At 41.0% G+C, this 27944-nt stretch overlaps 1 protein-coding gene across 1 annotated transcript in view; it reads right to left on the bottom strand.

The window, feature by feature from the left end:
- Positions 1 to 433: 433 nt before the first annotated feature.
- enox1 (ecto-NOX disulfide-thiol exchanger 1) overlaps positions 434 to 27944 on the bottom strand; it is a 128766-nt gene continuing 101255 nt past the window's right edge. Inside the window, exons 9-16 of the mRNA XM_031746654.2 lie at positions 26025 to 26131; positions 22658 to 22775; positions 21664 to 21881; positions 16980 to 17087; positions 13967 to 14023; positions 12868 to 12970; positions 4083 to 4168; positions 434 to 2753 (exon numbers count right to left, since the gene is read on the bottom strand). Of these exons, the coding sequence (XP_031602514.2) occupies positions 2622 to 2753; positions 4083 to 4168; positions 12868 to 12970; positions 13967 to 14023; positions 16980 to 17087; positions 21664 to 21881; positions 22658 to 22775; positions 26025 to 26131 (929 nt within the window). The 3' untranslated portion in view covers positions 434 to 2621. The remainder of the gene's footprint in view (positions 2754 to 4082; positions 4169 to 12867; positions 12971 to 13966; positions 14024 to 16979; positions 17088 to 21663; positions 21882 to 22657; positions 22776 to 26024; positions 26132 to 27944) is intronic.

Genomic DNA, 27944 nt, shown 5'->3' with positions numbered 1-27944 from the left:
CAATAAAAAGTGCCTTGAGGAGACTGCTGTTGTGATTTGGTGCTATATAAATAAAACTGAACTGAATTAAACTGTGTGTATTTAGTCATTGCCACACAATTATCATTGTAGACCTTATGTTTGTGATTGTGTGTGTGAGTGTGCTGTTTTCATTCTTTCTTTCTTTTTTAGAACTAGATATTTAAATAAGGAGAAAGAGTACCCATAACATTAATGGGAGTGAAATGCTAAATAACATTAGCATTGTATTTTCTACACGTCCAGCTTTGTGGTCTTTAAAAACACTCACAAATGACAAAAATCATCTTCAGTCCCCAGACGAACATCATGATTTCTTCCCTTTGCCCTAGTCAGGGGGATAATAAATATTTGTCACAGTCATTAACTTTGAAAAAATTTGAAATTTGAAAAAAGTAGCACTACTCAGGCCATGTTTTTTGCATTTTACCATATTTAATTACAATATGTAATATGGCAGTGGAACATTTCAGTCTGCTGCCTTCTGTGAACAGCTTCTTTACACAATATATTGAAATAAATTAAGCAGAATGATTGAATTTCGATCCCTCACATCGGTCTTTGACAAATCAGCAATTTTTCTTTCTTTACTTCCATCATCTTCATGGAGTTTTTCCCAAATATGGTCCTTTCCTTCCTCTAACCCTCCTGTTTCCAGTGTCCGTGTCCTCGTCAGGGAGCACCTAACAGGCCTGGAGTGTTTTCACACTTAGTCACTCAGATTATTTCAAACTCCACATCAGTTTGCCTGTATATTATTATTTTTTCAATTAAAAAATATCTGGCAGTAAGAAATAAATAAGAACTCATGTTCACACACCAACCCCAAACTGTCACTCAGTAAACACTAGCATCCAGTAACAATGGAGGCTCACATTATTTTATCTGTATGGTAAATGTATCCAAGATGTTTCCCGATGGTACCCAGGTGTGAAGCAGCACGTGTCTGTTTGAAGACTTTTGGCTTGTTTATTCTCTGATCAGGAGCAGCAAAACAGCAAAAATCTAGGTCCTTATACTGCACGTAGTCTTCACGGATATAATCCCACAGCGTAGTCTGGCCTTAAAACTGTAAACTTCTAGCACTTTATAAGGTACTTTATCACTGATAGGTACAAATGGTCAATTCCAGATCATGTGACACAGACACATGATCTGTTCTAATCAAAAATAGAGATTAGAACAGGCCACAGGCATTAAAGGTACCAGGCTGCAGTGGTTGGAGTTCCACAGGGTTCTGTGCTGGGATTAGTTCTATTTACATTATCATTATAGTGTGTCTCTCGTTCCATCTCTCTCTGCTCTTTCCCCTCACCAAGAATGTGTTATTGTTGGGTCTTTACCTTACAATATAAAAAGCATTGATGTTGTGATTTGGCACTGTATAAACAAAGCTGAATCGAAACTAATGCAATGAGCCTACCTAAAGAATTCACAGTGTCAAACATGTTCTCACCATTATTTGTTTTCACATATGATGATATTTCTAACACCCTGTAGATCTCTTGCATGCTGACCTTTCAAATTTCTTTTACTTTAAAAGCAATCTTATTTCAGATACTCCTTTCTGCAGATATGCTCTTTTTACAGAATGGGGGATTTACTGTATACTGACAGTCTAGCAGAGTAAGGCTGACGTTAGTTGTGCAATGGCCATCCTTTCATGTAATCTGTGGTGGTCACTGTGCACACAGACTTTTATTACCTTACTTTAGCCTTAAAAGCAGCAAATCTTCTGAGGCAACACATAATTTGCACCCCAGTAAAAATTCTGGGGAAAATCGCTTCCTTATGGACAAAGTCAGGGAATTGCCTGAAAGCTTGAAAACCCCAAATATGAATACCCAGAAGAGAAAATGCAACATAAATAATGTTAGATATTGTTTCACCACCACATTCAGAAAGTAGCACAAGATTACAATCAGCTGGCAGTAAAGATTAAATTAAAGGGCTCTGTATGTGTTTTTGTTGAATGACAGATTTAGAGTTGGTGTACAAACTCCTTTCCAAACCATTAAGAGGAAATGATCTATCTGTGGTCCCATCATGCCACAGGAAGCCCAGCAAAAACTCCCTTGCACAGCCAGTTCTTGGACCAAGTAGGAGACGATTTATCCGCCAGGGAAATGAGGTTTGGCATCAAATCTTTTAACGTTCAACTTTGGTATAAATTTTTTTAAAACTCTCTGTCTGTGATGTTTCGGTTGTTGCTGGATTTTTCAGGCACCGACAGCAAGACACCAAGGACCATGATTCACTTCAGAGGACAGACAGAGGGTGTGTCTTCAGCGCTGACCGACGATATCTAGTCTATAACGCCCTGTTGCAGTTCACCGTGGTGAGAATCTGCAGTGAGGAAAAGAAATGTTATTTCACCTGAACCGGGCATCCAGAGGTGAAATGTCTTGGGATTAAAAAAAAAAAAAATCAGTCGCTTTCACAGTTTCCAGTGTCTGCTTGAGTGAACGTCATCTGTTGTCTACTGCACTGCCGTGTGTCTGAACAACATGCGCACACACACATGTGAATTAAAGGTCCGAGGCATTGTGCGCGTCTCTTCACGTTGGTGTGACTTCGCAGTGTGTGTGTGCGCCACTCCTGTGTCACGCTGAACTCAGTGTGTCAAAACCGCAGAATTTCCATCTTTTTTCCAGAGTTGCACCGACGCCACTCAGCTCCTGCCTGAACATACTGGGCAGACGGACCATGAGCCGCTCCAGTTCCCCTGCAGATACCTGAGCGACGACAGCAGAGAGGAAGAGAAATCAGACTGACATAGATCAAACTGCAGGGGCTTTTATTTTTGACTTTCATATCATATTGGATATCAGTTTGTTACTTTGATCTACCTTGGATTTACAGGTACAACCTTCACTAGATTAATTAAAAACCAAAGAAAATCGGATAATTTTTAGACACATTTTGTTTTTATATGGCAAATCTTTATCAACTGGCAACATCTAGGGCTGTATTATGAAGCTAACGCTTAAGTGCCGAAAACTGTAGTTCCTCTATTGACCACTTGAGGCTCCAACCCCCCAACTTTATAGCCTCGCCCGTATCTGTTTCTATCTGATTTCTCATGCTTTTTACCTGATGTAGTGCTTTTGAGTGATCATTCCCTAATAACATTTATATTTACAATAATGGTTTACATAGCAGCGGGAAATACATCTGATTACAGTAGATATTTTTTTGAAAGGGCTGTAACTAAATTTAAGGATATGCTTCCTCCACTGTTATCTTCTTCAACGTCATATTCCAACACAGAGCCGCTATCTAAACTCAGGATGTCTTCACCTTACAATATAAAACACCTTGAGGTGACTGTTATCGTAACTTGATGCTATATAAATACGACTGAAATGAATTGAAAAAAGAAATGAATTGAAGTTTTGTGGCATTGTGACTGCAGAACAAATACAGCTTAGCTACCCTAAAATAACCTGTTGGATAATTATCAAAATCATTTTTTATGTTTCTGTAAGGGTTAATCCACTAATATGTGCAAGCTCTTTAATCTACGTGATATTTATAATGCAAAAATATAATTATCACTAATATAATTGAAAGGTTTTACATATAAACAAGGAAAAAACTGTTGTAAAGCACATTATTATTATTTGGTAAGATGGCAAATTACAGTTATTTATATGCTATTTCTAAAACATTACTTTTTATATAAATTATTATAGGTGGTATACTAGGTTTGTTAAGCATTGTATGTGAGACTGTTGCCAAAGATGAATGAAATGAAAGTAAAATTGCTATGTGTGTGTTCTTTTGTGCCTTAATATCAGCATGCCGCTTTGTGTTCACTTGATAAAAATATCTAAAAGCACTGATGCACCCATAGACTTACTCTCGAGCAAAACCCAGAGAACTTCTTAGAAATGGCCAGTCCAATTCTAAGAAAGGTTACATAGATTATGCCTTTGCAATCCCTTGTTTGTTGCTCACGAGTATTTTGTGTATTACATACATTTTCTATGTCATGTGTTCTTTAATAGTGTTTAGTGAGAAATGTAGCTGAATGTTTCATGTTGTTTTTTAATGACATTTACCTTGGAGTCTAGTCTCTGTATGTACGACCACAGATACTCAAGGTTGGCCCCGAATGGATGGACATGGAGGAAGGTCGATATAATGCCTGCGGAGAAGAAGGGCCATTAGATAAACCCGCGGTTCAGTGCAATGAAAATATGAGCAGGGGAGCGATCTAACATCTCACTGGCAGAGATGATGAGTAACTAAATCAAAGGTTAACAAAACTATAGAGAAACATCTAAACCTCAATTAAGGATGGAACAGTAAAAAAAAAAACATATTTATGTTACACACAATGCATACAAATATTTCAATGAGCATTCATTCTCATTTTCATTTGCAGATTTTACTTTAAATTTGCTCAACATTTGGACAGAAACATTTGTCATTGGATTTCTGAATATTTGTGAGGCAAATGTGGTCTTTGAAAACTGCAACTGTGTATATTTAGTATTTACCATCAGTATTCATGAGTGCTTCAAGAACAGGCTTGGCAAACTAATAAAGCCAATGTGTGGGCGTGCACACACACACACACACACACACACACACACACACACACACACACACACACACACACACACACACACACACACACACACACACACACACACACACACACACAATGAGCTGACAAAGAAGTAAGATCCACTAGAGTGACTATTACATATAAAGGTTCAGGCTCCAGCAGAGCAGCCAATCTGCATCCTCATGAAATGCTGCACAATAAACAAATGGCAGGGCAGCCCCATAAAAATGCTGGCCAGAGCAGAAACTGCTCTCAACTTGATTACTTCTGAGAGGTCCTGCAAAGGTAGGCAGTCATGCGGAGGGGGGGAGGGAGTGGATGATGGTGGGGGCTGGGTAAGGGTAAAGAAATAGAGTGGCGTCCCCTGGAGGATCCAGCACAGCCAATATTTATTTCCTTGATTTATGTGGCGAAACGCTTGCAATTACAGACGGGCCTAATTCAATTTCTTCCACCAGGCCTGCTCACATGGAACAGTGCCACAGAGAACTGTAGGCTCAAGGAGGGGCTGGGGTGGGGGTGGGGGTGGGGGTGCACTAAAAAAGGAAGTTAAATTTCAAGCTTGCACCAAGGAAAGTGAACTCTAACTTAGAAAAAGGGAGGAGAAAAAACCTACGTATCGACGAATGCAGTATGAAATTTGGGTCTAGGCTATTTTAAGTGCAGGTTCAGATTAAGTTTTATAGTATTTACTCTGGATCCAAGTTATTTTTCAGGAAAACACCTGCTAACAGTATATTTACTGTCACGATATACAAGTGGTACAAATCTTTGTCTTCTTGTTTTTTTAAAGTAGCAAACACAAAAAAAAACTGTTACTTCTCCTTTAGATGAGTTAAATGAGTTAAAATGAACAAATCCAAACCACAACTGAAATATTTTTTAAGTGTATAAGATACTGTTTACTGCTGATAACAGGAGACAAGCATACAAAGGAAAGTTTAGGAGCGGTTGGAGAAATTGATGAAATTACAACATGTGCGTGCGTGGTTCGTGGTGCAGCTGCAGAGGAGGCTGACACACCGGAGCTCCATCGGCTCATCATGCCTCCCCTGTACTGAACGTGCCGGGACCTGAGATGGTTGTTATTGTGTGTAGGATGCAGCTGAAAAGCTGTGGCTGTGAGTTGTAAGAACGAACAACTGGAATAAAGTGTTAAAGCGCAAATTATGTGGTCATGTCCATCATTCCTGTCACAATACACCCATACTGATTTTTGGTTAAATGTCTCATAGCAAGTTGAATGTAAACCAGACATTTGGTCACCATCAACAAGCTTCTGGCATCATTTTGTCTGGATATTTGACCACTTGTCTTGACACAATTGTTAGAGTTCATTTAAACTGGTTGGTTTCCTGCCACAGATCTAGCTTTTAAGCATATTCCACAAATTTTCAACAGAGTTGAGGTTAAGCTTTTGGGACTGTCACACAAGCTCAATGGGCCATTTCTACACAGCTGCAGATTCCAGGATCATCAATCAAAAGGGAAATGTTTAAGGTAGTGAAGATGGGGCTTTAAATCTAAGAACAATCTACCAACTGTTAACCATAGTAGTGATAGTATCATGCTCTGACAAAGCTTTGCTGGTACAGGTAACACTGACAGATGGGATGGACACTTGATGGTTGAAACTTGGACACTGTTGAATGTTCCAGCAGGACAATGATCCCAAACACATACAGTTAAGCCCATAATTATTCATACCCCTGCCAAATTTTGACTTAAAGTTACTTTTGTTCAACAAGCAAGTTCTTTTTGAGCAGAAATGACACAGGTGTCTCCCCAAAGATAATAAGACGATGTACAAGACGCATCATTGTGGAAAAAAATATTTCTCAGGTTTTATTTATATTTTAGCAAAAGTATCATGTCCAGAATTATTCATACCCTCTACAAACTGTCACAGTCTCTGGGAAAATCCAAAGTTCCATACCATTCCAAATAGTCAAAGCTGTTCTAAAGCATCCTAATTACCCTGATTAATTGGAAATAGCTGTTTTAATCAACTCAACAGGTGAAAACAGCAGCTCTCTGCAGGTGGTCTGTGGACATTCATGGCTAAGACAAAGGAACTCAGTGAGGACCTGCAGCTGTGCATTGTGGCTGCTCACAAGTGAGGAATGGGCTACAAGGCCATATCCAAATGTTTTCAAGTTCCAGTGGCCACAGTGCAAAGTATTATTAAAAATACAAGATGTTCCGCACTGTGGAAAATCTCAGAGGACGTTGTTGGAAGCCAAAAGTGAAACCTGTGCTGGCCAGGAGAATAGTGAGAGAGGTGAAAAAGAATCCAAGGATCACCACCAAGGCCATTCTGGTGAATCTGGGCTCTGCTGGTGGCAATGTCTCAAGCCAGACAGTCCAACGGACACTGTTGGGTTCCACGGATGCAGACCAAGGAAAACGCCACTTCTCCAGGCACTTCTAAGGCATGCCAAAGCTCATTTGGCCTTTGCAAATGCTCATCTGGACAAAGAAGAAGGTTTCTGGTCTTCAGTGTTATGGTCAGATGAAACAAAAATTGAATTATTTGGTCACAATGATGTTGCCTTCATTTGGCATAAAATGGAGAAGCCTTCAACCCAAAGAACACCATCCCCACTGTCAAACATGGTGGTGGGAACCTAATGCTTTGGGGTGTTTTTAGCCAATGGACCAGGGAACCTAATCACAGTAAACAGCACCATGAAAAAGAGCAATACATGAAGATTCTCAACAACAACATCAGGCAGTCTGCAGAAAAACTTGGCCTTGGGAACCAGTGGACATTTTAGCACGACAATGACCCAAAACATACAGCAAACGTGGTGAAGAAATGGGCAGACAACAACATTAACGTTTTGCAGTGGCCCAGCCAGAGTCCTGACTTGAATCCAATTGAGAATCTGTGGAGGGAGCTAAAGATCAGGGTGATGGTAAGAAGACCCTCCAACCTGAAAGATTTGGAGCTCATTGCTAAAGATGAATGGGCAAAAATGCCTGTGGAGACAAGCAAAAAGCTGGTCTGCAATTATAGGAAGCGTTTGATTGCTGTAATAGCCAATAAAGGCTTTTTTCTATTGATTATTGAGAAGGGTATGAATAATTCTGGACATGATACTTTTTGCTAAAATATAAATAAAACCTGGGAAATATTTTTTTCCACAATGATGCCTCTTGTACATCGTCTTATTATCTTTGGGGAGACGCCTGTGTCATTTCCAGTCAAAAAATAACTTGCTAGTTGAATAAAAGTAACTTTAAGTCAAAATTTGCCAGGGGTATGAATAATTTTGGGCTTAACTGTATCTAAACGGGTCTTGGTATGTATCAAGCAGGCTAACATTAGGCTTCTGGAATTGCCTTCACAAAGCCCCACATTCAACTCTATTGAAAATTTAAACACACTCCTGCCAAGAAGAGTGGAGAAAAAAACTGTTCCAGAAATCATTAAAAGCTTAAAACTACTGACATTCATGATGAGTGCTTGAAAACGTTTGACCACCACTTCTACAGACAACACAAAAGGTAAGAAAAAACTTGTATGCCCTTCTATTCAAAAGAAAGGAAGTGCTGCAGCTGTATAACTGGAGTCTTAAAATGGTTTCAGCTGTTTAAAGTGTGAGGCTTTTCAAATAGTCCAGGACTAATTAATGAATCATGGCAATTTGTGGCTTCTGCATCTGTGTCTGCAGACAGTGATTCAAACAGTGGACACAAACTTGAACACAGGCTACAACTGAGTGTGTGTGTACTTATGGACATTTTCCACAAATGTGCAAAAGAAAGCATGCTGGCAAACCTTCTGATGGCTAAAAAAGCTCCTTTGTTTATTGTGTTTGGTTGGACTATTTGAACAAGTCAATAGCAGAAAACAATCTGTGCAGCCACACAGCAATAACTGAGCCATAGATGTGGAACACAGTGACATCACGACACAGCGCACACAGTCTGTATGAAATGAGCATCCAATTTATTCTTTTACGTGTGCACTCAGACTCACGATGACCCCTTGCAGACGTGCAAATGCAACAAACATACCATCTAAACCGACAATTTAATTTCACTTGAAAAGCTTCTGTTTTTTTCTCCACCTTCATTCACACACTGATATCAAAAGGTTCAACATACATGGATGACTTGCCTACCTTTCTTATCATAGTAATGACAGTTGCAGAAAAAAATGACATATAAACATATATAAGAAAGAGAAGATATAACCGTAAGATTAACTGTTGTTAAGTGTTAATCTGTGTTCTCTTATATACGTTTTCAATTCTAGTATTTATTCATATGTTACTTTTGTGCAGCTTACCTCTGTATGGCTCTTGTACAAATAAGACACCTTGCGCGCACACACACACACACACACACACACACACACACGCGCACACACACACACACACACACACACACACACACACACACACACACACACACACACACACACACACACGCTTTCAGATAATTGTTGTGGCTGCAATATATTACTATTTGTCTCTGAGACAGTAATGGAGCCATAGAGTTATAAAGTAACCCTAACCCACAGATCATTTAAAAATTATATAAAATATATGATAATAAAATAATTTATATAATATCGGCTCTATTATATTTGTGCTGTCAAAATGAAATGACATTAGTCTCATGAGCTACATTAGCAAAACTAGTTCACTGGCAACGGTTTGCTAAAAGGACTCAGCCCACGGCTGTGGTGTCTCTCAGTCTCTGATACATCACATGCCAAAAAAAGGTCTCAGCTTTCTCCAGTAAAAGTGAAACAAAAATAAATAAAATAAAGATTTCTATTCTGTAAAACAACATTGTGCCCAATGTCCGTAGCTGCTACTGTCACGGCTGCTAGGTGCAGGGAGCAGCATATGGTTATACTAGACCGTCCAACACTTCCAGCCTTCGAAGGACACTCATACAAAAAGATTGCACATATAGAATCTGACTTTGCAATTCTCCCATAGATTTGAATTGTAGATTCTTTGTGTCTCTCCCGCAATGCCTCTGGTATAACCCACTCCCACTTAACTCAAGTTAGTCAGAAAGCCACTCAATGTGGAAGCATTCTCCCTGCAAGGCTCACTTGGTGACCTCCTATGCTGAAAGGCTGCACGGACCTGTGCTTGATTCTGCCCGGGACCATTTACTGCGTGTGACTCTCCCGACTTTACTGTCTACCCTATCCGGTAAAGGCAAATATGCCCAAGAACCATAAAACAGGAAGAATAGGTAGCATAACATTTCGAAATATTTCCACTCAGCGTTTTGATATGCAAATTAAAATGCTAAATGTAAATTCTATTGTCTTATTTGATTTTACTGTGTGAGAAAATGGGCCACATGTGCCTTTAAAAATGTGTTTGTTTGATGAAAATCTCCCAGCAGCAGCAGCAGCAGCAGCAGCAGCAGCAGCAGGGGAGGAAGACAGAGAGCCGTGCCTCCTCGCTCCTTCATATTTGGATTTTCTTGGCGCCACTAAGAGAGATAAATGTGCTGCTGTTCCTCCCGCTCTGCTCTGCTGTGGACAAATACAGATCGTTCTGTGCTTTTCTCCACGCTGCTGCATGGTCTGTGGTAACACGAGGCTTTACAGAGGGAAACAAAGGCAGCAGAAATGAATTGAGTCCAGCTGCTGTACGGGGGCCCAACACAGAGTGAAATCCACGTCTCTGATCTTAGAAGAAGATAGAAACAGAAAGGAGCCACAGCAGGCTTAAGGCACTTTGTTTTTCAGTCTCTCCTGCAGAAGAAGGTTTGAGAGCTCTCCAAACTCTCAGACAGCAGACGCTATGTTTACGCCTAACTTGACAGCGCTGGTATGAGCTGAGACGAGTTAAGTGTGAAGCGCTCTCGCGCACTCACGTTCAGTTATCTTTAATGCGCCGCCACTAAACACTGTCAGAACCGTGCTGTGCACTGAACTTACAAAGCAATCAGGGCGCCGCTGTCCACATGTGTAGCATGAATGAACGTCACAGTCTGCACAGTCTCTCTGGAAATTAAATTAGCCATGAAAGCTGTCAGTAAGTTCCAGTCAAAGACTTTCATAATCCAACTATGCGCATAATCCACCTGGAGCTGTGTACTGGGAGAATTTCTTGGAATGAGCGGAGGCTGGAAACAAATCACTCCGAGCAAGAATCAGCGCTCTCACACGTTCACCTCTGCTCGCACAGTAGCCAAATTAGATTCACATCTTTCCTGTACTGGAAGAAAGCAGAGCCCAGGAGAAGACCACGACCAAACTGGTCTGTGGGCAAAAAGGTTTTTATACCAGTGCTTTCCACTGATAACATAATGGAGAGGTAAGCAAGCTTTCATTTTGTTCCTTTCTTATGCCAGCTGAAATACATGACAAGAAGAAGGATATGGAAACACTTCAGGTTATTATATACACTGGAGATTAATTTTCTGACTGAAGTCTATCTTTTCCTTTCGCTGTCCAGCCTCTGCAGAGCAGAAGACTGACGATCTGAGGTGAAAAAGAGTAAAAGATTAAGCAGTGAGTGCTCTGAGAGCTTTTTTGGCCACAGTTTTGCCTGTTGGGTACAACAGGAACATATTGTCAGTGAACTTCTGTGTTATTCCTGACACTGTTTGCTGGAACAAATAATAAAACCCCCCATCGATTTCAACCGTAATGTCTATGGGTTTTATTTCAGTGTTGTCTCATCCATACCTCACTGCACTCTGTCACTTTGTACGGCACAATGTGTGCACATCTGTACACTTATAATATCTGTAACATAACCCAGAAACATTAGTGGTAATACTTGTGTCCCTTTATATTTATGTTTATATTTCTCTATTTCTACACTTCATTCTATAGATAGTCAAAGGAGTTTGCAAAGAAAAGCGTCTGGACTTCTTTTCACACCTTGGCTCATGTGATTAGAGGATCACCAGGGGGTCCTTTGTCCCTCATTGGGGGGATACTCCCACTGGGTTTAAATCTGGGACTGAACTGAAGAAGCTTCTCGGATGAGAGGTGAAACGTCTTCAAGCACCTTAAAGAAGTCCAGACGCTTTTCTTTGCAAACTCCTTTGACTACGATGACCTGGATGACTGAGAACCTTCACAGACATTCTATAGATAGCTTTATTGTCTGTTGTATCTATGCTGCTATCACAAGTCAATTTCTGGGATTAACAAAGTTTCTCTGATTCCAATATAAAAACGTAATGTGATGGAGCTGCATCTGATAGAACAGAACATTTTCCTTGATAAAACAGCTCTGCACATAAAGATGTACCTGAATTAGTTTTGGTGCGTGACTCAGATCCTTTAAAAAGCACAACAGAAGCACAAAATCGCACAAAATGGCTAAAATACTACCTGTGGATTTAGAACTGAGACAGACTCACATTGTAACCTCAGCAGTGTCGTCCCAGACACCAACTAGTTTATAGTATATTTAATAAAATACTGGCAGCTACCACAGATACCCCTCAGCCTCCTAGCAGACACATCTATGGTATCAATTTCAAAATCCTACATCTCCATGTTATCCAAGTTATCACATTCAAAAGATTTTCAGATTTACCACTGATGTCTGACATTAAGGTCAAAGTCACTGAAATTCAAACTTGTCCAAGATTAGTAGTAGATACACCCAATTTGAAGTTCCTATGATTGCATTCACATAATTAGGGATCTATATGTACAATATTAGGGTATACTATATTATACTATGCTACATATAGGGAGATTACACTAGATCAGTGTTTCCCAACCACTGTGCCGTGAGAAATGATCAGGTGTGCCGTGGAAGATTATCTGGCTCCACCTGATTAGTACTCTAAGCGATCAGCATGAGTAACAGGCAGAACAATTACATTCTCTTCCACTAGAGGGCAGTACAACTACCTGATGTAATCAAATGGGTTGCTAACTGCCAGTAAAACAGATGAAAAAGTTGCATAATAGTCATGCTGTGAGACAATGCAGCGTGTACTAGCAATAGATAAATATTTGAAAAAGAAAAAGTAGCCTATCTGACCTGTGTCCTGGAGAAAATTCGGACCCAGATGAAGGCCCTAGCATGAGTGGTGTTCAGAAGAAAGCAAAAAAGGTACACTGGGGACAAACTGAACCAATTCTGCTATGCCTGGTGCGTGAGGAAAAATTATCACCATGCTTTTTGTGCCATTTTCGTTTGGTGGCATAACTATACTTGAGCAATTTTTTCAAACTCAGACCAGTGTGTTTCAGCCATGTGTTATATGGTCACGTGCTCAAACAGTGAGCTAAACTAGCAGCCAGTAATAGCAACATTTACCAAGAAGCAGAGCCTCTTTTTCTGAAGTGATGACTCCTCTTGTGATAAGCTCAGTCCTCCGGTCTCTGCTGTGGTACAGAGAAGGAACACAGCCGTTGATCCCCTGTGAAAACACATGTGTATGACAAAAGAGCCAAATCATAAGGGTACAAATACACTTTAACTACCAATTGCTACATGAAGCTGATAACAGAGGGCTGGGAAACACCCGGAAGTGATTTAGCATTTGCACTTGTGTTGTGTCCAGAGCTGAATGTGTTTTGCTGAATAGTTTTTGGCGCGATATTAACAATTACGCATTTGCAAGGGGCAAACTGAGAGAACAGAAGCTGCTGGGTGGCCCAACATTTTGCCATCTGCCTTTATGCTTCCACAAAATATCTAAATAATTTATCCTAAATCAGTTCATATATTCTTCATTAATCCAAAAAGCACGAGGAACAATGCCACTGGCTTTCTGTTGAAACATTTGTTGGATCTCATTGAAATCAGCACTACATATTTGCGTGACACGGGTGCTGCATGCACTTCAACACACAAACAGCACACAAAACCCAAGCAAAACCTCATCATTTAATAAAAGGCATCACAGTGTTGCACTCAGGAGGTCCAGTACAGTGAATGCAGATCGACTCAGAGTAGCATGATATAAACGTCCGTGTCCTCCTGACTTCAATCAGTGTGCACTTCAGCAGCTTTGAGGCTAACAGTCCATCTCCCATGACATGTGCAGTATACAGACACTGTGTGTAAATGTGTACATACTGGGTCATTGAGAGGCAACAAAGTTCTGTAAGAGACAGCTGAGGACCAAAATAACACACATGCTCTTCCTGTAACCTCTCCTGATTTCACTCATGTTTTACTCTCATCAACTATTTCCTTTGTTTTGGTCTGTAAAATTTCAAGTTTAAAAAAAAAGTGTGCTGAAATCGTGTGGATCACAAACACAAGCATCAAATCTACACTTTTCAAACTCTGGAACGGGGCCATGTTTGGCTTGACAACCTGACAAAAATGTTGTTTTTAAAAATCAAACAACCAAAAACTGTCAGTTATTTTTCTGCCAATCGACTTCAGCTCAGGCCTCAGTTTTTACCTTTTCATGGAGCTCGCCGTTGGTCACTTCCACAGTCTCCCCATTACTGCTCAGCAGCTGCAGAGACACACAGAGAGAAAACAGAAAGCGTTTGATGAGTCGCAGTGAAACTCAGAGTTTGAAGAAAAAAGATCTGTAACAAAGAGTCTGTTTTTTCTGCTCTTTTATAGATGGGTCTGTTAGAGGGAAGTAAAGACAGACTTAAAATGTGCAGACTGTGAGTCCATTATATAGATACTCTGAAGAAACACTGTGCCGATAGCTGTTTGAGAATTATAAATGTATGTATCGTGCACAAACAGAGACATGGCAAACTGGTCATTAGGCGTTATGGAAGGCTTTACAGAGGGCTGCCACAGAGACTTGGCCGATGTTTCCTCTCATCTAACTCCCTCCTCTTCCCACGTTCTTCTAACTTTATCATCCAGAAAGTAACCCACTCAGCAGTGGACTGTTAAATGGGCTAGATAAGTACAAAAGCTAAAAAAAAACCTCAGAGAAAATAAGTAAAATTTTGAAAAGGGGGCATTTAAATTGACCGTAATAAGTAGCGACAGATGAAAAACAGTAATATGGAGCAGACTGTGGTCCCCAGTTTCCAGCAAAGACCAGTAAAAGAAGTTGAAGGTAGCGATTTACATCCACAATCATCTGTTATTAATACTGTCCTGGATTTGAAACCTTCTGTTTTCTAAGTATAAAATATGACTAAAGACACTTCTACATCCCCGGCACAACGCCATCGTATCTGCCTCCTTCAAACACGCAACATAACTTACAGCTGCTTCGACTCTGCGCTGCCAGTTATCCATCACAGAGCACTCATCAGAAGAGCCCGGCAACCTTCTTCTCATTACTGCGGCCAAAACCGCACAATGACACGTTAGCTCTCTTACCTTCAGCCAGCTGTTTTTACTCAACAGTTTCTGGGCAAAAGTCAGTCGTGTTTTGAAGATTTGACGCTCTAAAAGGGACACAACTCATGTGCATGGGAAAAGTATGAGAGGATAATGTGGGTTAGGTGATTAATTTGTGGTTTGTGTGAGTCCAACATAATTCTGTGCAAGAGATATGCAGTGTAAACAAGCTATCTCCCAAAAACTGCATTAGCCACACAGCTGCCATTGTTCCTGCTCCTCATGTGAACTCTAAAGAGGTTTGGGCAATCCAGGCTGTCACTGCAAGGCAAGTTCCTCAGGTATGAAGCACCTGAAGCACCTACTTCATTTGGATTGTCTCAAAGACTTCCCCCACAAAAGCTCCTGTGGTATACAGGCGTAAGCTAACGCAGATGATCCTGGCAGCTGATTTACGTGCTGTTACCTCCGACCGGACTTGTTCACCTCTGCCTACAGACTGGATTCATCTATGTGAAGCCTCTGTAAAACTTGGCAGTGAAATCACTACATAAAAAGCGTGTCTCCTCCTCCCCCAGACCTCCTCTGTTCCCCCTGGCGGCCCTTTTCTTCCTGCAGAATGTATGCATCTATGAAGCCTAGGTCAGCCTGCAGTAATGTTGCTGTGGGATGTGGCAAAGAACCATCGGATAGCCAAAATAAAATTTGTTTGTCTATACATACACTGCTGAAAATATTTAAAGGAACAGATCAGATCGCAATACGATAAAAATATTAGGTGTTCCATTGGATTTAGGTCATGTGAGTGTGGGGGTCAGTCAAGCCAACAGTCAGAAAAGATGAGTCGAGAACATCAAAGCAGCTGATTCGATGCCTCCACAGATCCGATTGAGTTTCTTTGGTCATTCATAGTTCATCCTTCTTGTGAGTACCACATAAACCTTTTTGTGTTTCTGGAGATGCTTCAAAGAAGTTGAAGCAGCCACAACAATCTGCTATTAATGGCTCAGCCTTACACCTGCCCATATCTCAGACTGTTGACCTTCACATATATTGTTGCTATGAGATGAGAGTGAAAGTGAAACTGACTGAAGTCCAGTTCTCACAACCTCTAGACATTACACTTGTAATGCTGTGGTTTCACACATATGTCCAAACAGAACTGCTGTGAGAGGGAATTATGGTGAAGGGCTGAGCGAGGCAGTGGTGTGAAGGTGCACCTGCCCCACTAAAGGTGAAGCACTGTGTGCTCTGTGTTACATTCAGGAGTCCCACGGTTCAGTTCTTGGGTGTTTGCTGGGAGCTGTCAATGCTTAGCTAGCAGATAACGGTCAGTAAGTACACTAAACCAGGTTTTGCTTACTCTCTGACACATAATAATAATAATCACACAAGATGCAGTGTGTGGCTGATTTACTGCTGGTGAAAGGCCTTTAGCAGAGTAGTAAATACTGTAACGTTACTTTCGCTGTAAATAAATAAATAAATCGATGTTTATAATTTCTAGTGGGTAATATGCAGAGAATATTTTGCAGTTTCTAACACTTGGTGCACAGGTATTTATAAACCGCACACACGCCATCTTGGCCAGTCACCTCTCAGCTGGAGACCGCAGAATAACATCCTGGCAGGGCTGTTGCCATAGCAGCACTCATGTCCTTCCAACCCCCTTCATCCCCTCCATGAATTTGAGCCTCTGTGTGTGTTGTAGCGTGCTTTTCAGTATACTGCACATGAAAGAGCCACAACAGAGAGACCGGAAAATGCACTTCATGAGAACATGAAGACTGAACGCTACAGCGGTGTTCTCGCTGTATTATTGCTGTGTTCTGTGTGAAATACCTGATTTAAAAAAAGTGTAAAACAGTCAATGGACTTAATGGCATTAAGCCTGAAAAAGGCAAAGATGTCTGGTCATTCTTATGTAGACACAGGGCTAAAGAGTCCAAACAAAAAGGAATCCAGTCAAGCGTAACAAAGTTGTACATCATCTGTTTATGTGCCAGGAATATCTTACTACTTTATTTGGTAAAAAATACTTAAACTGCAACCCTGATTAAGATAAGCAAAAGATGGAGGGAGGATGGATGCATGGATGGATGACTACTTTAAATTCGGATGCCAGTCATGGAGAGTGAATACTATTTGGTGCGCACCTTGTCTCGGAGGCTGAGTACCTCCCCCTCCAGGTAGCGGTGCTCCTCTCTTGCCTGCTCCAGCTCGGTTTCCTTGCTCGATAGCTTCTCTTGCAGGCTCAGAAGTTGCTGGAAGACAAGCACAGATACACATTTAACTTGACAATATCAATTTAATAATCGCAGCAGGAGTGTTGTTTTTTAGCTTCACAGATCAAGTTGTTTCAGATTTAACCTACTAGGATTGTAACCCTTATTTCTCGTTTCTGAAGTGAGTGGTTTCTGTCATATTTCGTGCCAGAAACAGTTAAGGGAAAACTTTAAGTTCAAGGGGTCTGAGTGCCTACAAAGTACCTGGCTCTGAATCTCTGATTTAACAGGCTTTTAACATTCTTAAGTATTAAACATTTTATACATTATGAAAAAGTATCAGATTTTTCAATTAGGCTTTATGTCAATAATATAATATAATATAAATGAGCTGAATAATCTACAAGGAAGTTCCTAAAACTTTGCTAAGGTCACAAGATGGACAACAATACGTCTTCTTTGGTGGTGCGCAGATCAAAATGCTGTGGTCAAACATAAGGCCCAGGGACCAGAATCACCCTGTTAAAGAATGGACACTACTGGAAAATGTGATGGAAACCATCAATTTTGGACTTTTAAATATATTTCACATTTTTCTAGTGTCTAGTCTAAAGACTGTGTCCACAGCTGACAGACGCCTTTCATTTACTACAGCAGGATCTCTTTATCGTGCAGAAATATTGAGACATACTGTTGAAATTGCACTGCTTGTTTTTACATCATTATATCTCAGGGATAAAAATGTGCAATTAAAGTTCTTTACGCTGACAGAGGGGGGAGTTTTACTGGTCAAAGTTCGCTGTATGTGGCCCCCAGTGAAAAATGAATTGATGTCCTTGCGGTGGAGTAAATTTCTGGCTTCTGTGAGGCGACTGCTGTTGTTATTTGGCGCCATGTAAATGAACCTGAAAACTAAAAGATCTTCTCCTTAACTGGCATCAGGACATATTTAGATGTGCAGTCTTACTGCAGGAGAAACTGTTTTGTGACTTTACCGTTCACAGCTCTGCATTTCCAGGATGACTTCAGAGAGTCTCAGGTTAACATTAGCTTGTTTTTCAGTTGCTGAAGGTTTGCTGGTTAAAGTCATTAATTTAAACATGGAGGAAAAAGGAAATGATGTTTACTTCGACTAAATAAAACAAAGCCAAGATGCCAAGAAGCCGCAGGACGTCTTGCTTTATGTCTTAGAGGATGAGAAAACAGAATTTTGACTTGAGGCTGCAGCTGTCAGGGAGTGCTGTGAGAGGGTTTTTCTGCCTGCTTCCTTTACCTACACTCAACACTTTGTCATCTTATTATTCTCCTGGTGCTGAAGCCACTTTTATTCAGATTTTAGTCTTTTTATCACAATAAGATGTTTATTATTTAAATGAACTGACTGTTTCATTCATCGTGTACGCGTTCATATTTTTTGCATGATGCGAAGTCATCTTAACGCCGTGATGAAGTATATGAAGCAAAGCACTGATTTTGTTTGTCACAGCTGATCGTCTGCGCTGAGGGGGAATAAAAAAACAACGCCGCGTGACAAATGAGAAGCGATAGCAGTGTGAGTTTCCCTCACACTACTAAGAAGTCAAGTAAGCAGCACATTTACAATGAGCCAGCAGGGCAGTGTGTGCATGTGTGTCTATATGATGGTGGTTGTCTCCAGTGTGCCTCATTTTATCAGCGCTGTCACTTTAGATTGAGAAAGACAGGAAGTCAAGTTAAATCAGGCTAACTTGTGGCAAACGAGCTGCGTGCTTTCTGTGCTTCATGAAAAAAGTAAAGTGAGGGATTGTGGGAGAACTCAGCAGAGAGAAAACACTGTTTGGTTGTTGGTTTTTCTGTGTTTGCTTGTGTACGCTACGCTTCCTGCTCTTTTCTGTTCAAAAAAAAAAAATGCTTTCTTGCAAACACTAAAGAGACTTGAGCTCATGGGTTTCATTATTCAAGTCATTTTTAAAGACACATTCCTTGGATTTTAAAAAAGGTAGCTGGTATGTATCAGCTGCTTACAGAAGAGGATTAGGGCCACTGGAAAAAAAAAGTGAGAACTTTTTTTTTTTTTTCCCAGAATTCCCAGAAAAAAGTCAGAATTCTGAGAAAAAAAGTCAGAATTCTGACCTTTTTCTCAGAATTCCAACTTTAATCTCAGACTTCTGACTCTGGAGAAGAAGAAAAAAAAGACGTGCCCACTTTTATTTTTTTCCCAGTGGCCCTAATCCTCTTCTGTAGCTGCTCCTTTAAAGGTCACAACAGTGGTTGATCTGCATCCATCTCACCCTATCCTGAGCATCGTCACACCAACCCTCCACCAGCTCCATCTTCAGCATCCTTTGGCCAGAATATCTAGCACCCCTCCTCTGTCCAAACCATCTCAGCCTTGAGTCCCTGATTTTGTTTCCAAATTTAAGCTGTCCTTCTGATGTACTCACTTCTAATCCTGTCCCTCCTGGTCACTCACAATGAAAATCTTAACATTTCTAGTTCTGCGTCCTGCATTTTTTTGTCAGTGCCATCATCTCCAGAGCATACATCATAACAGATCTAACTACCATCTTCTAAACCAGGGGTGTCGAACTCCAGGCCTCGAGGGCCGGTATCCTGCAGGTTTTAGATCTCACCCTGGGTCAACACAGCTGAATCAGATGATTAGCTCATTACCAGGCCTCTGGAGAACTTCAAGACATGTGGAGGAGGTAATCTGGCATTTAAATCAGCTGTGTTGGATCAAGGACACATTTAAAACATGCACGACACTGGCCCTCGAGGCCTGGAGTTCGACACTTTTGTCCAGCCTCTCTTCTTCTCTCCTGTTGTCCTTTGCTTTGGATGGTTGACCACAGGTATTTAAACTGGTCAAGCTTCACTACCATCTAGTCCTTGCACTGTTATACCTATCTGTGTTAAGATTCCTCTGAAATCTTCAATCTTCACCCCAAAACAAATTCCTATACCCGTTTACTGAATCAATCATTCTTTTAGCAAATCCTTCAGTGTCACATGTGATTTACATGATTTATTTACTGTTTTTATAAAACAATAAACATGTTTTGAATGTTGATGCCTAACAGTAATCACAGTTGGCAGAAGTTAAACACGGTTAGAGAGCAGATGTAACTCCTAATTGTTTGCACTTGTTGGATAATGATGTGACTGTATGCTGGTTCAGAGTGTACAGCCAGGAAGGGCTGATGTGGATGGAAACAATGTGAGAGGCAGAGGAGGAACACTGCACATAAAAGGTGTTGGAAGAGAAGGCAAAGGAGGAGGTGGAAGGGGACGAGCAGGAGCAAACATTTCAGATAAAATCTGAGGAACTGAATCAATTATTTTTTTTAAAGCTACTTGTAATTTCTTTGGAATTTGAAAGCAATCACACGAGGGACGAATGAGTTAAATGTCAACACTGTTTTCGAATTATTTTGATGGAGAAGTTCATGAATGTTAAGTAGTTTTATTAGTTGTAAAGGCTGCTTGTGTGATCTGAACACAGTTTGGTTGTGAACACAGAAAAAGCTTTGATGTGTGTATTTGCAGCATTTTGGGATTATAGCTTGAAAATTGGGCTTTGAGAAACATGTGGAAAGTTTTCAGCAAATGTGTCATAGCAATGATGAAAAACTATGAGAGAACTCTGCCCTAGAGAGCCTATTAAATATCCTAAACAGCTTACTAAGACGCTAAAAAATTAGATAGAAAGTTAGCTGCAATCATTCACTTTATCTTATAGGAAAGAGTTTAGGGGCTATCCCAGCTGTCAAAGCCTTACTTTGGACTCCAGGAGAAAGCCAAAGTACAGAGTAAAATATCATCTAAAATCCGTATTTGCCGATTATCAAGAGGATCTGTAACCTGTAAATACTCAAATTAAGAAAAGCAGTTTTTGTTAGTAAGAAAATAAATTGTTTATCTGCCTAACGAATAGTTTCCTTGCTTTTTCTTAAAAAATACAAAGAGTGAGCGTCTCTGCCCCGGAGGCCTGTTTTAGAAGGTTGCCGTGGAACATTTAATGAAGAAGCTGCAGAAGCAGCAGCGAGAGTAACACACACTGTTGTCTTCACTTCTGCTTCATCAAAATTCACTGTTGAGAAATTTTTTGAACAGGTTCAGCAGCACCAGTGTTCATTTCTTCATTATTATTAAAGGCCATTATTCATTCACTAATTTACAGTATTGATTAAGCAGAAGTGAAACTGGGAATCTCTCTGACCTGGTGACGGTAACAAGAAATCTTACTGTAATTCATTCTTCCAAGTGTTTCTGAACCATTATAGCCAACACTGTTTATTTTGTCCTCGTGGTTGTGGAGGTCTTAATGTTCCTCTGTCTGTTTTTATAAACAGCCTAGGGTTTAAGGAGCAAATACATTTTTATATTTTCAATTTAGAGCAAATGTCTTCCAATAGAAGGCATAAAAAAGATATTTAAAAGCAAAACTGAACAGCCATAAATGACAGATTACACATTATTGCAATAATTCCCATGAAAGGTGTGACGCAAAGTTATGAAAAGTGTGACTATCAGCAGAGATCAGAGGGATTTCCTAAGCTAAAAAATATGATTAAAAGGATTATAGTCACTTCTGAGAACCATGAAAATGTGATGTGCAGGCAGACAAACAAACCTGCTGCATGCTGTGCATGCTCTGCTGCAGCAGCTGGATCTGAGCCTCTGGGCTGTGAGGGTGCGTGTGTGTTTGCGTGTGCACGTGATCGTCTTCTGGGCGGCTGGCTCTGCTCTGCTCCTTCCTCAGGAGCTCCACCTCGTTCCTGTAGGCGTCCAGCTGCCAGCGCAGGGAGTCGTTCTCCTCCTTCAGAGAGGCCTGAGTCTGATCACACACTCCTGCGAGAGGAGAGGGGGAAGAAAGGCGGGATCCGGAAAGGTGAGGGAGGAAAGGGAGGAGGTGAAGGAAAATAAGAAACAAAAGGATGAGACAAAAGCAGGTGAGAGAAAGAAAGAATGGAAAGGGAAGAGAGAGGCCTTGTGTTGTAAAAAAAATAAATAAATAAACGTGAGCAAAATGCAAGCTCCTGACACTCATCTCATTCGGGGTCCACATCAGTGCTGTCCCCACAACTTTATCTTGCTTTTGTTTGTTTTTATAATGGGTTAAGGGTTATATGAACATCAGATTTAATGCTGCACAGGCTGCAAAGTCTCTTGTCAGAAATGTCTTTTTAAAGGCTGGTTTAAATAAAAACTGCCTTTACACGTATTCGAGTAAACCCAGCTTGAGCTATTCTGTTTGCTGCACAGGATTTTGTGACTTTTTATTGGTTAAACTGCCACACAAATAAACCTGCTTGTCTAAATCACATAAACCCAAAGATCCTGAGGAGCTCTTGTGAGCAGAGCACCAAATCGGGCGACCAGTGAAAAAAAAGTGTTTCCAGAATCTGGACGTCTCAAAGACAGAATTCATCTCAGAAAAAATACTTTTACTTTCCGTGTTCACACTTCTGCGTTTGGCTGAGACAAAGCAAAGCACAAACAGGAGCTGACAGAGAATCAGGGAAAAAAATTGGCATGTTTTCATCTTCCATCATCATCTCTAGCCAGAGGCCTCAAATTCACACCTTTAGTCATTTAATGTGTGATTTGAAAGGTGATATTATTACCATTTTCCTCAGTGCGCATCTTCTTGCAAGGACTTTCATCCGACTCGTCATCCGACATCTCCATCTCCTCTTCTCGTCTGATGCCCATGATCTCTTCGCTGTGGGCGTTCCTCAGCTCCTAAAACATTACAGCCAGCAGAGACACAGAGCGACAGCGGTCCTCAGCTCACTCGTGAAGAAATGGGATGTCCTGTTAGCGATTACATCACACGCGTGCTGTTACAAGTGTCGTATTTGTAACAAGTTGGGACAGAAAGGTTGTGTTTGCGGTCTAAAAGGCTTCCAAACATTCTTAGAAGTTATCTGTGTCAACTCAATGCATTCTTCTCTGTTCCATCTTTACAGTTCTATGCATCTGCCTTTCCTGTGTTGGTGGCTACACTGATGCTTTACGGCAAGTTTTTCAAAGAAATAAGAAGGTGCTGTTAGGAGTTCACCCATAGATGTACAAACAGATTGCTTTGATGCTAAAGAAAACTTCTTAGCCACTTCTGCAGTTATAAGAAGCTTCTTTTATGTACTGAAACACTTCCAAACTTGCCGGTGTAGTTTGATGCACTTCCTTTGGGCTTTAAATTCACAATAAAACCAGGATAAAAAACAAACCACCCAGTAAGCCATACTCTAATAAATAAGAGTGTGTGTGCTTTTTCTATTTTAAGTGTGAGGCTTGTGTAGCTTGTCTTGTGTAGCTCACTCAGTCACTCATGTATCCTGTTGTTTTATTGGTTCTAAGCCTCTGAGTTTAACATGCTTTTTACAGCACAGAACAGCCAGTGTCAATTATACCACTTTGTTTTATATCATTTTATACTTTAATTATTACAACAGTGTGTTGTTGTTAACCGGCAATAATACAAATGAATGCCATTTAATAACAACTGTGAGTGAATTTAATCTGTGGCTCTCTTCTACAGCATGTCTTTGTCCTGTCCTCCTCCCCTCACCCCCAACCGGTCGGGCAGATGGTTGCCCCTCCCCCCAGCAGAACCAGGGTCTGCTAGTGGTTGGTTCTGCTAGAGGGGGAGGGGCATCCATCTACCCTGTTTCTTCCTGTTAAAAGGGAGTTTCTCCTTCCCACTATCGCCAAAATGCTTGCTCAAAGGGGGTCCTCTGTTTTCTTTGTATTATTGTAGGGTCTTTACTATATTAAGTGCCTTGAAATGAACTGAATTGAATTGAATTGAATTTTTTTCCGCAAAGCGTCCATTTTAGACATCAGTACAGGTTAAAGTTAGGATTGTGGCTGCACCAATAGGTGGCGCCGCTATGGCTACATCCAGTTTATGGTGGCAACTCAGTCCTCACAATATTGCAATAAAAAAATTTTGCGGCCTACCTACAAGCTCAACTGTCATCATTCCCATTGCTTTCATAAACTAATCATTCATCAAGCGAAGCACATACGCACGAGACGTAATAGATTGAGAGCCTTTTGCCTGCGTGTCGTATTATCTTTCACTTCTGCAGAAGCTGCCTGTGAATCAGATCTCTGCCATTTTCACCCATATTCATTAGCTTTTCATTTGTGGGCTGTGATTTCACAGGCCATTTCCTAACAGAATAATATCCATCTCCACTGAGGAAAAATGTGCAGCCTGCTTCCAAACAGTTGCAGAGACACTCCTGTTGTTGTAGAAATATGGATTCATATAGACTTACCATGAACGGTAGCCATTAAAGGAAGAACTCACAAGGGGACTGAATCTTACTATAGATGAATGAGAGCCTGTGGAATTCAATACCTCTTACCCAAAGATATTAACTGTGGTGACACCAATGCCTCAGTCAAGACCCTTGTGTGTCATACAGTATTCACTTTGGCTACCCAAAATATAAAATGCCAAAATAAAGACAAATGAAAGAATACAAACATGCTAAGAGGATGTCTTTCATTATTTGCTTTTCAACCCGGACCAAATCGGAGCACAGAAACATCACCGGGTTTGTCAGCTCACAGTGCCCACAGCTGACTGAGTAACTGAGTGGAGTCAAAAAGCCTAAGCAGGGGATATAGAGCAATGACATGTAGCACAGATTATATCCATCCATCCATCCATCCATCCATCCATCCATCATCTGTTTACCTAGTTCAGGGTTGCGGGGTGCTGGAGCCTAACCATCCATCCATCCATCCATCCATCCATCCATCCATCCATCCATCCATCCATCCATCCATCCATCTTCCATTTACCCAGTGGAGTGAAAGCTTCCGACAGTGAAGTGCTTTTTATACTTTAGGTCATTTATTGGACTTTGCTTTGTTTTCAAGAAAAAAATTTCCATGTCACTCAGCTCCTTTTGGTGTTAGTCTTTGGCAATAATTCTAGGTCTACAACTCAAAAATAAAATATTGGCAAATGCAGTGGCCCTTACATGGCACCTTTCTATTCAATTTAAGTACTACAAGTCTAATTCACCCACTCACACACATTCATGCAGTGCTTTTATCTCTAGCTAAGCACATGTGCATAACATTCACACACGCTCACTTGCCGATGGATGCATCAGGGGAAACTCAGGGTTCAGTATCTTGCCCAAGGATACTTTGATAGATGGACAAGAGGAGCCAGGGATCCACCCACCAACCTTCTAATAAGTAAACGACTCACTCTACCACCTGAATGCGCGATCTCAAAGCTTGGAAGTGCTTAGAAATCATCATTTGAAATTGTGTGCTGGAGCCAAAACACAAAAACTAAAAAAAACACACCTACTCCCTTTGTCCCTTTGTGATTTGACATGAAATACACAAAGTCAAGTGCATTTCACTTTTATCCTTTCTTCGATCACTTTCCATTTCTGCATTCTAACTTTGTGTATTCAACTCCCTCACCCCCACAGAACAACAAACCCACAACCTCAGTGAACAACAGTGCTCAGTATGGAGACTGCAAACAACATGAACAATCCAAGTGCGGCAACAGGCTGCTCCACGTCTGAATCCTCTGTGGTGCTACCGTGTGAACGGGTCTTCCCTCTTTCGCATGCAGCATTCTCGTGTTGATACTTGTTTTCTAGATTTGACTCTGGATAAATAATTGATTTGAGACTTAACCCTGGAAAGCAGTGTTGCCATAGCAGCGCCTCACACTTTCGAGGAGGCATCAGATCTTTGCTTTACATTGGGGCTGCAGGGAGAAAGGGAGGCCCGGGCGATCAGAGGCTGCTGTCTGCCCGTCTGTCTGTCTGTGAGGGCGAAGCATCCAGCAAAACAACAACCCAGACACTGAATACAACAAATCCTACGGGACTGTGTGTCAATCAGCCAGCTCTCTCCTGGGGACTCAAAAGTGACAGCAGAGAAGAAAGCAGTGAGCCAGGGTGGGAGGAGAAAACAGAAAAAAACAAACAAAGGTATACCAACCTCACACTGCTTGCGCCAAATGTCTATGTTCTTGCGCTGTGCTTTTGAGAAATGGTCCCATGCCTTTTGCCGGGTGGCAGCGGTGAAAACGGCGGTGATCTGCTCGACTTTGGGGTGAACGGGGAGGAGGAAGAGGAGGAGGAGGGAGGGTCAAGACAAAACAAGCCGTTTATGTAGCGTTGTAGCACTGACTGAGGCTCGTACAGCAGACAGAGGAGAGACCGTGGACATGCACCGACCACAGGCGGCAGGCCGCGAAGGTCTTTGTGTTAAAGGAACGGTTCACTCCAACACTGAAGTCTGTGACATCATTTGCTCAAGTCAAACTCCAGGAAGGTTCACGCTCTATTTCTCTTTATCAAATCATTTTTTTTTTTTTTTTGCCTCTTGGTTCTTTCATATCAGCCCAAACAGCTTCCAGAGATGTTCCTCACTGCTATCAAGGGCTCAGATGAAATGCTACCATATTTCAGAAAGTAATAAGAAAAACGAATCAAAATCAACCACAATTGCCTTCATGCAAAATCTCAACTACTACTTTACTGGATTTCAATGGATACTTTTGACTCAGTGAGCAGATGATGACAGGACGACTGTACTTGGAGTAAAGTGCTCCTTTAAAGAAAGACTTTTATCTGAAGAATAAATGTGTAAGCATAAGAATAAATTTAAAACTAAATTTTAAAAAACATTCAAGTCTTATTATTACTTGGCGTAAATTAACAGGGAGTAATACTTAAAGATAAAGACTGAATAAAAATCTTATTTGCCATGAGAAAGATGAAAAACAAAATGCTCTAAATGCAATGAATTTTTATTCTCCACCTTCATGTAAGAGATTGTTGGAAACAAGAACTCGGGCAAGCTAATTAAACTAAAGTGAATAACACTGATTATTTCAGTACAGTGTTCTGCCGTTACCTTGAAACACAACGTCTGCTATTGTTGCGGAACGACCAGTCCAACCACAGCAATTGCCCTCCCAAATGTCAGCTGCCTTTCCCAGCAGGACCGGGAAGGAATGCCAAGGAAGGAATACCTTGAGATTTTCACAACCTGGATTGGGACCTTGAGAGAAATTGCTCCAGATTCACTGGAGCTAGTCTGCTTCATGGAGTCCCTTCTCTAAAACAAGCAGAACACAAAGGTTCAGCTGCTGTAATCCTGTGCGAGCCACAGCGGGATACCCCCTGAGGTTCTGTATCACAGCCCTGATGAGTCCGAGCTGTTTTGGTGATGTGATGGGAACCTACGTAGCGTTAGGCAGGTGGCTTTAATCTTCTATACTGGGCCAAGCAGCATGAGCCCTGTACAGCTTTCCAAATAAACCTCTTTTTTTAAAAAGGAAAAATCTGGAGTGCAATTGAGCTTTATGAAAAAGGTTTTTTTTCTTTATAGATTATACTCAGTGAACAACAGCGCTCGGTATAAAAACTGCAAACAACATGAACAATCCAAGGCTTGCGATATAATGGTTAAATATTAAACGGTTTTCATCATCATACCTCAAGTCTCAGAGTGCCTTTGCTTTTTTTACCTATTGTTTGCAAACATGTTTTTACATGAGTGATTTCAAAAGCCTGTCTTAGTCTGACGTAACAGCCTGGAATGGCTGTTAAGGGTGACTACATAGAGATCTAAATCCAAGGCAACTGGCTGGATGCAAAACACAAGACCAGATGGAAAATGCATGTGTCTGCTAAAAGGCATGATCCCTTGCAGCACCTATCAACACTGGCGTCCTGCAGACTTTGTTTCACTTTCAGCTGAAGAAAAGTGTCTGACATGTGGATGCTTTCCACATGATATAAAAAAGCTATTATACATGTGTCCTACTGGCAACAAACACCGGCTCCTGGCCACATTCCTGGAGCCACCATGGGCCGAAATTACTGTCATGGCTGAGAGAACAAGTTAGGA

This window comes from Oreochromis aureus, linkage group 16, assembly GCF_013358895.1.
Source record: "Oreochromis aureus strain Israel breed Guangdong linkage group 16, ZZ_aureus, whole genome shotgun sequence".
In the NCBI taxonomy this organism is placed as follows: Eukaryota; Metazoa; Chordata; class Actinopteri; order Cichliformes; family Cichlidae; genus Oreochromis; species Oreochromis aureus.
The sequence above is the reverse complement of the archived record's forward strand: the minus strand, read 5'-3'. Positions and strand labels throughout refer to the sequence as shown.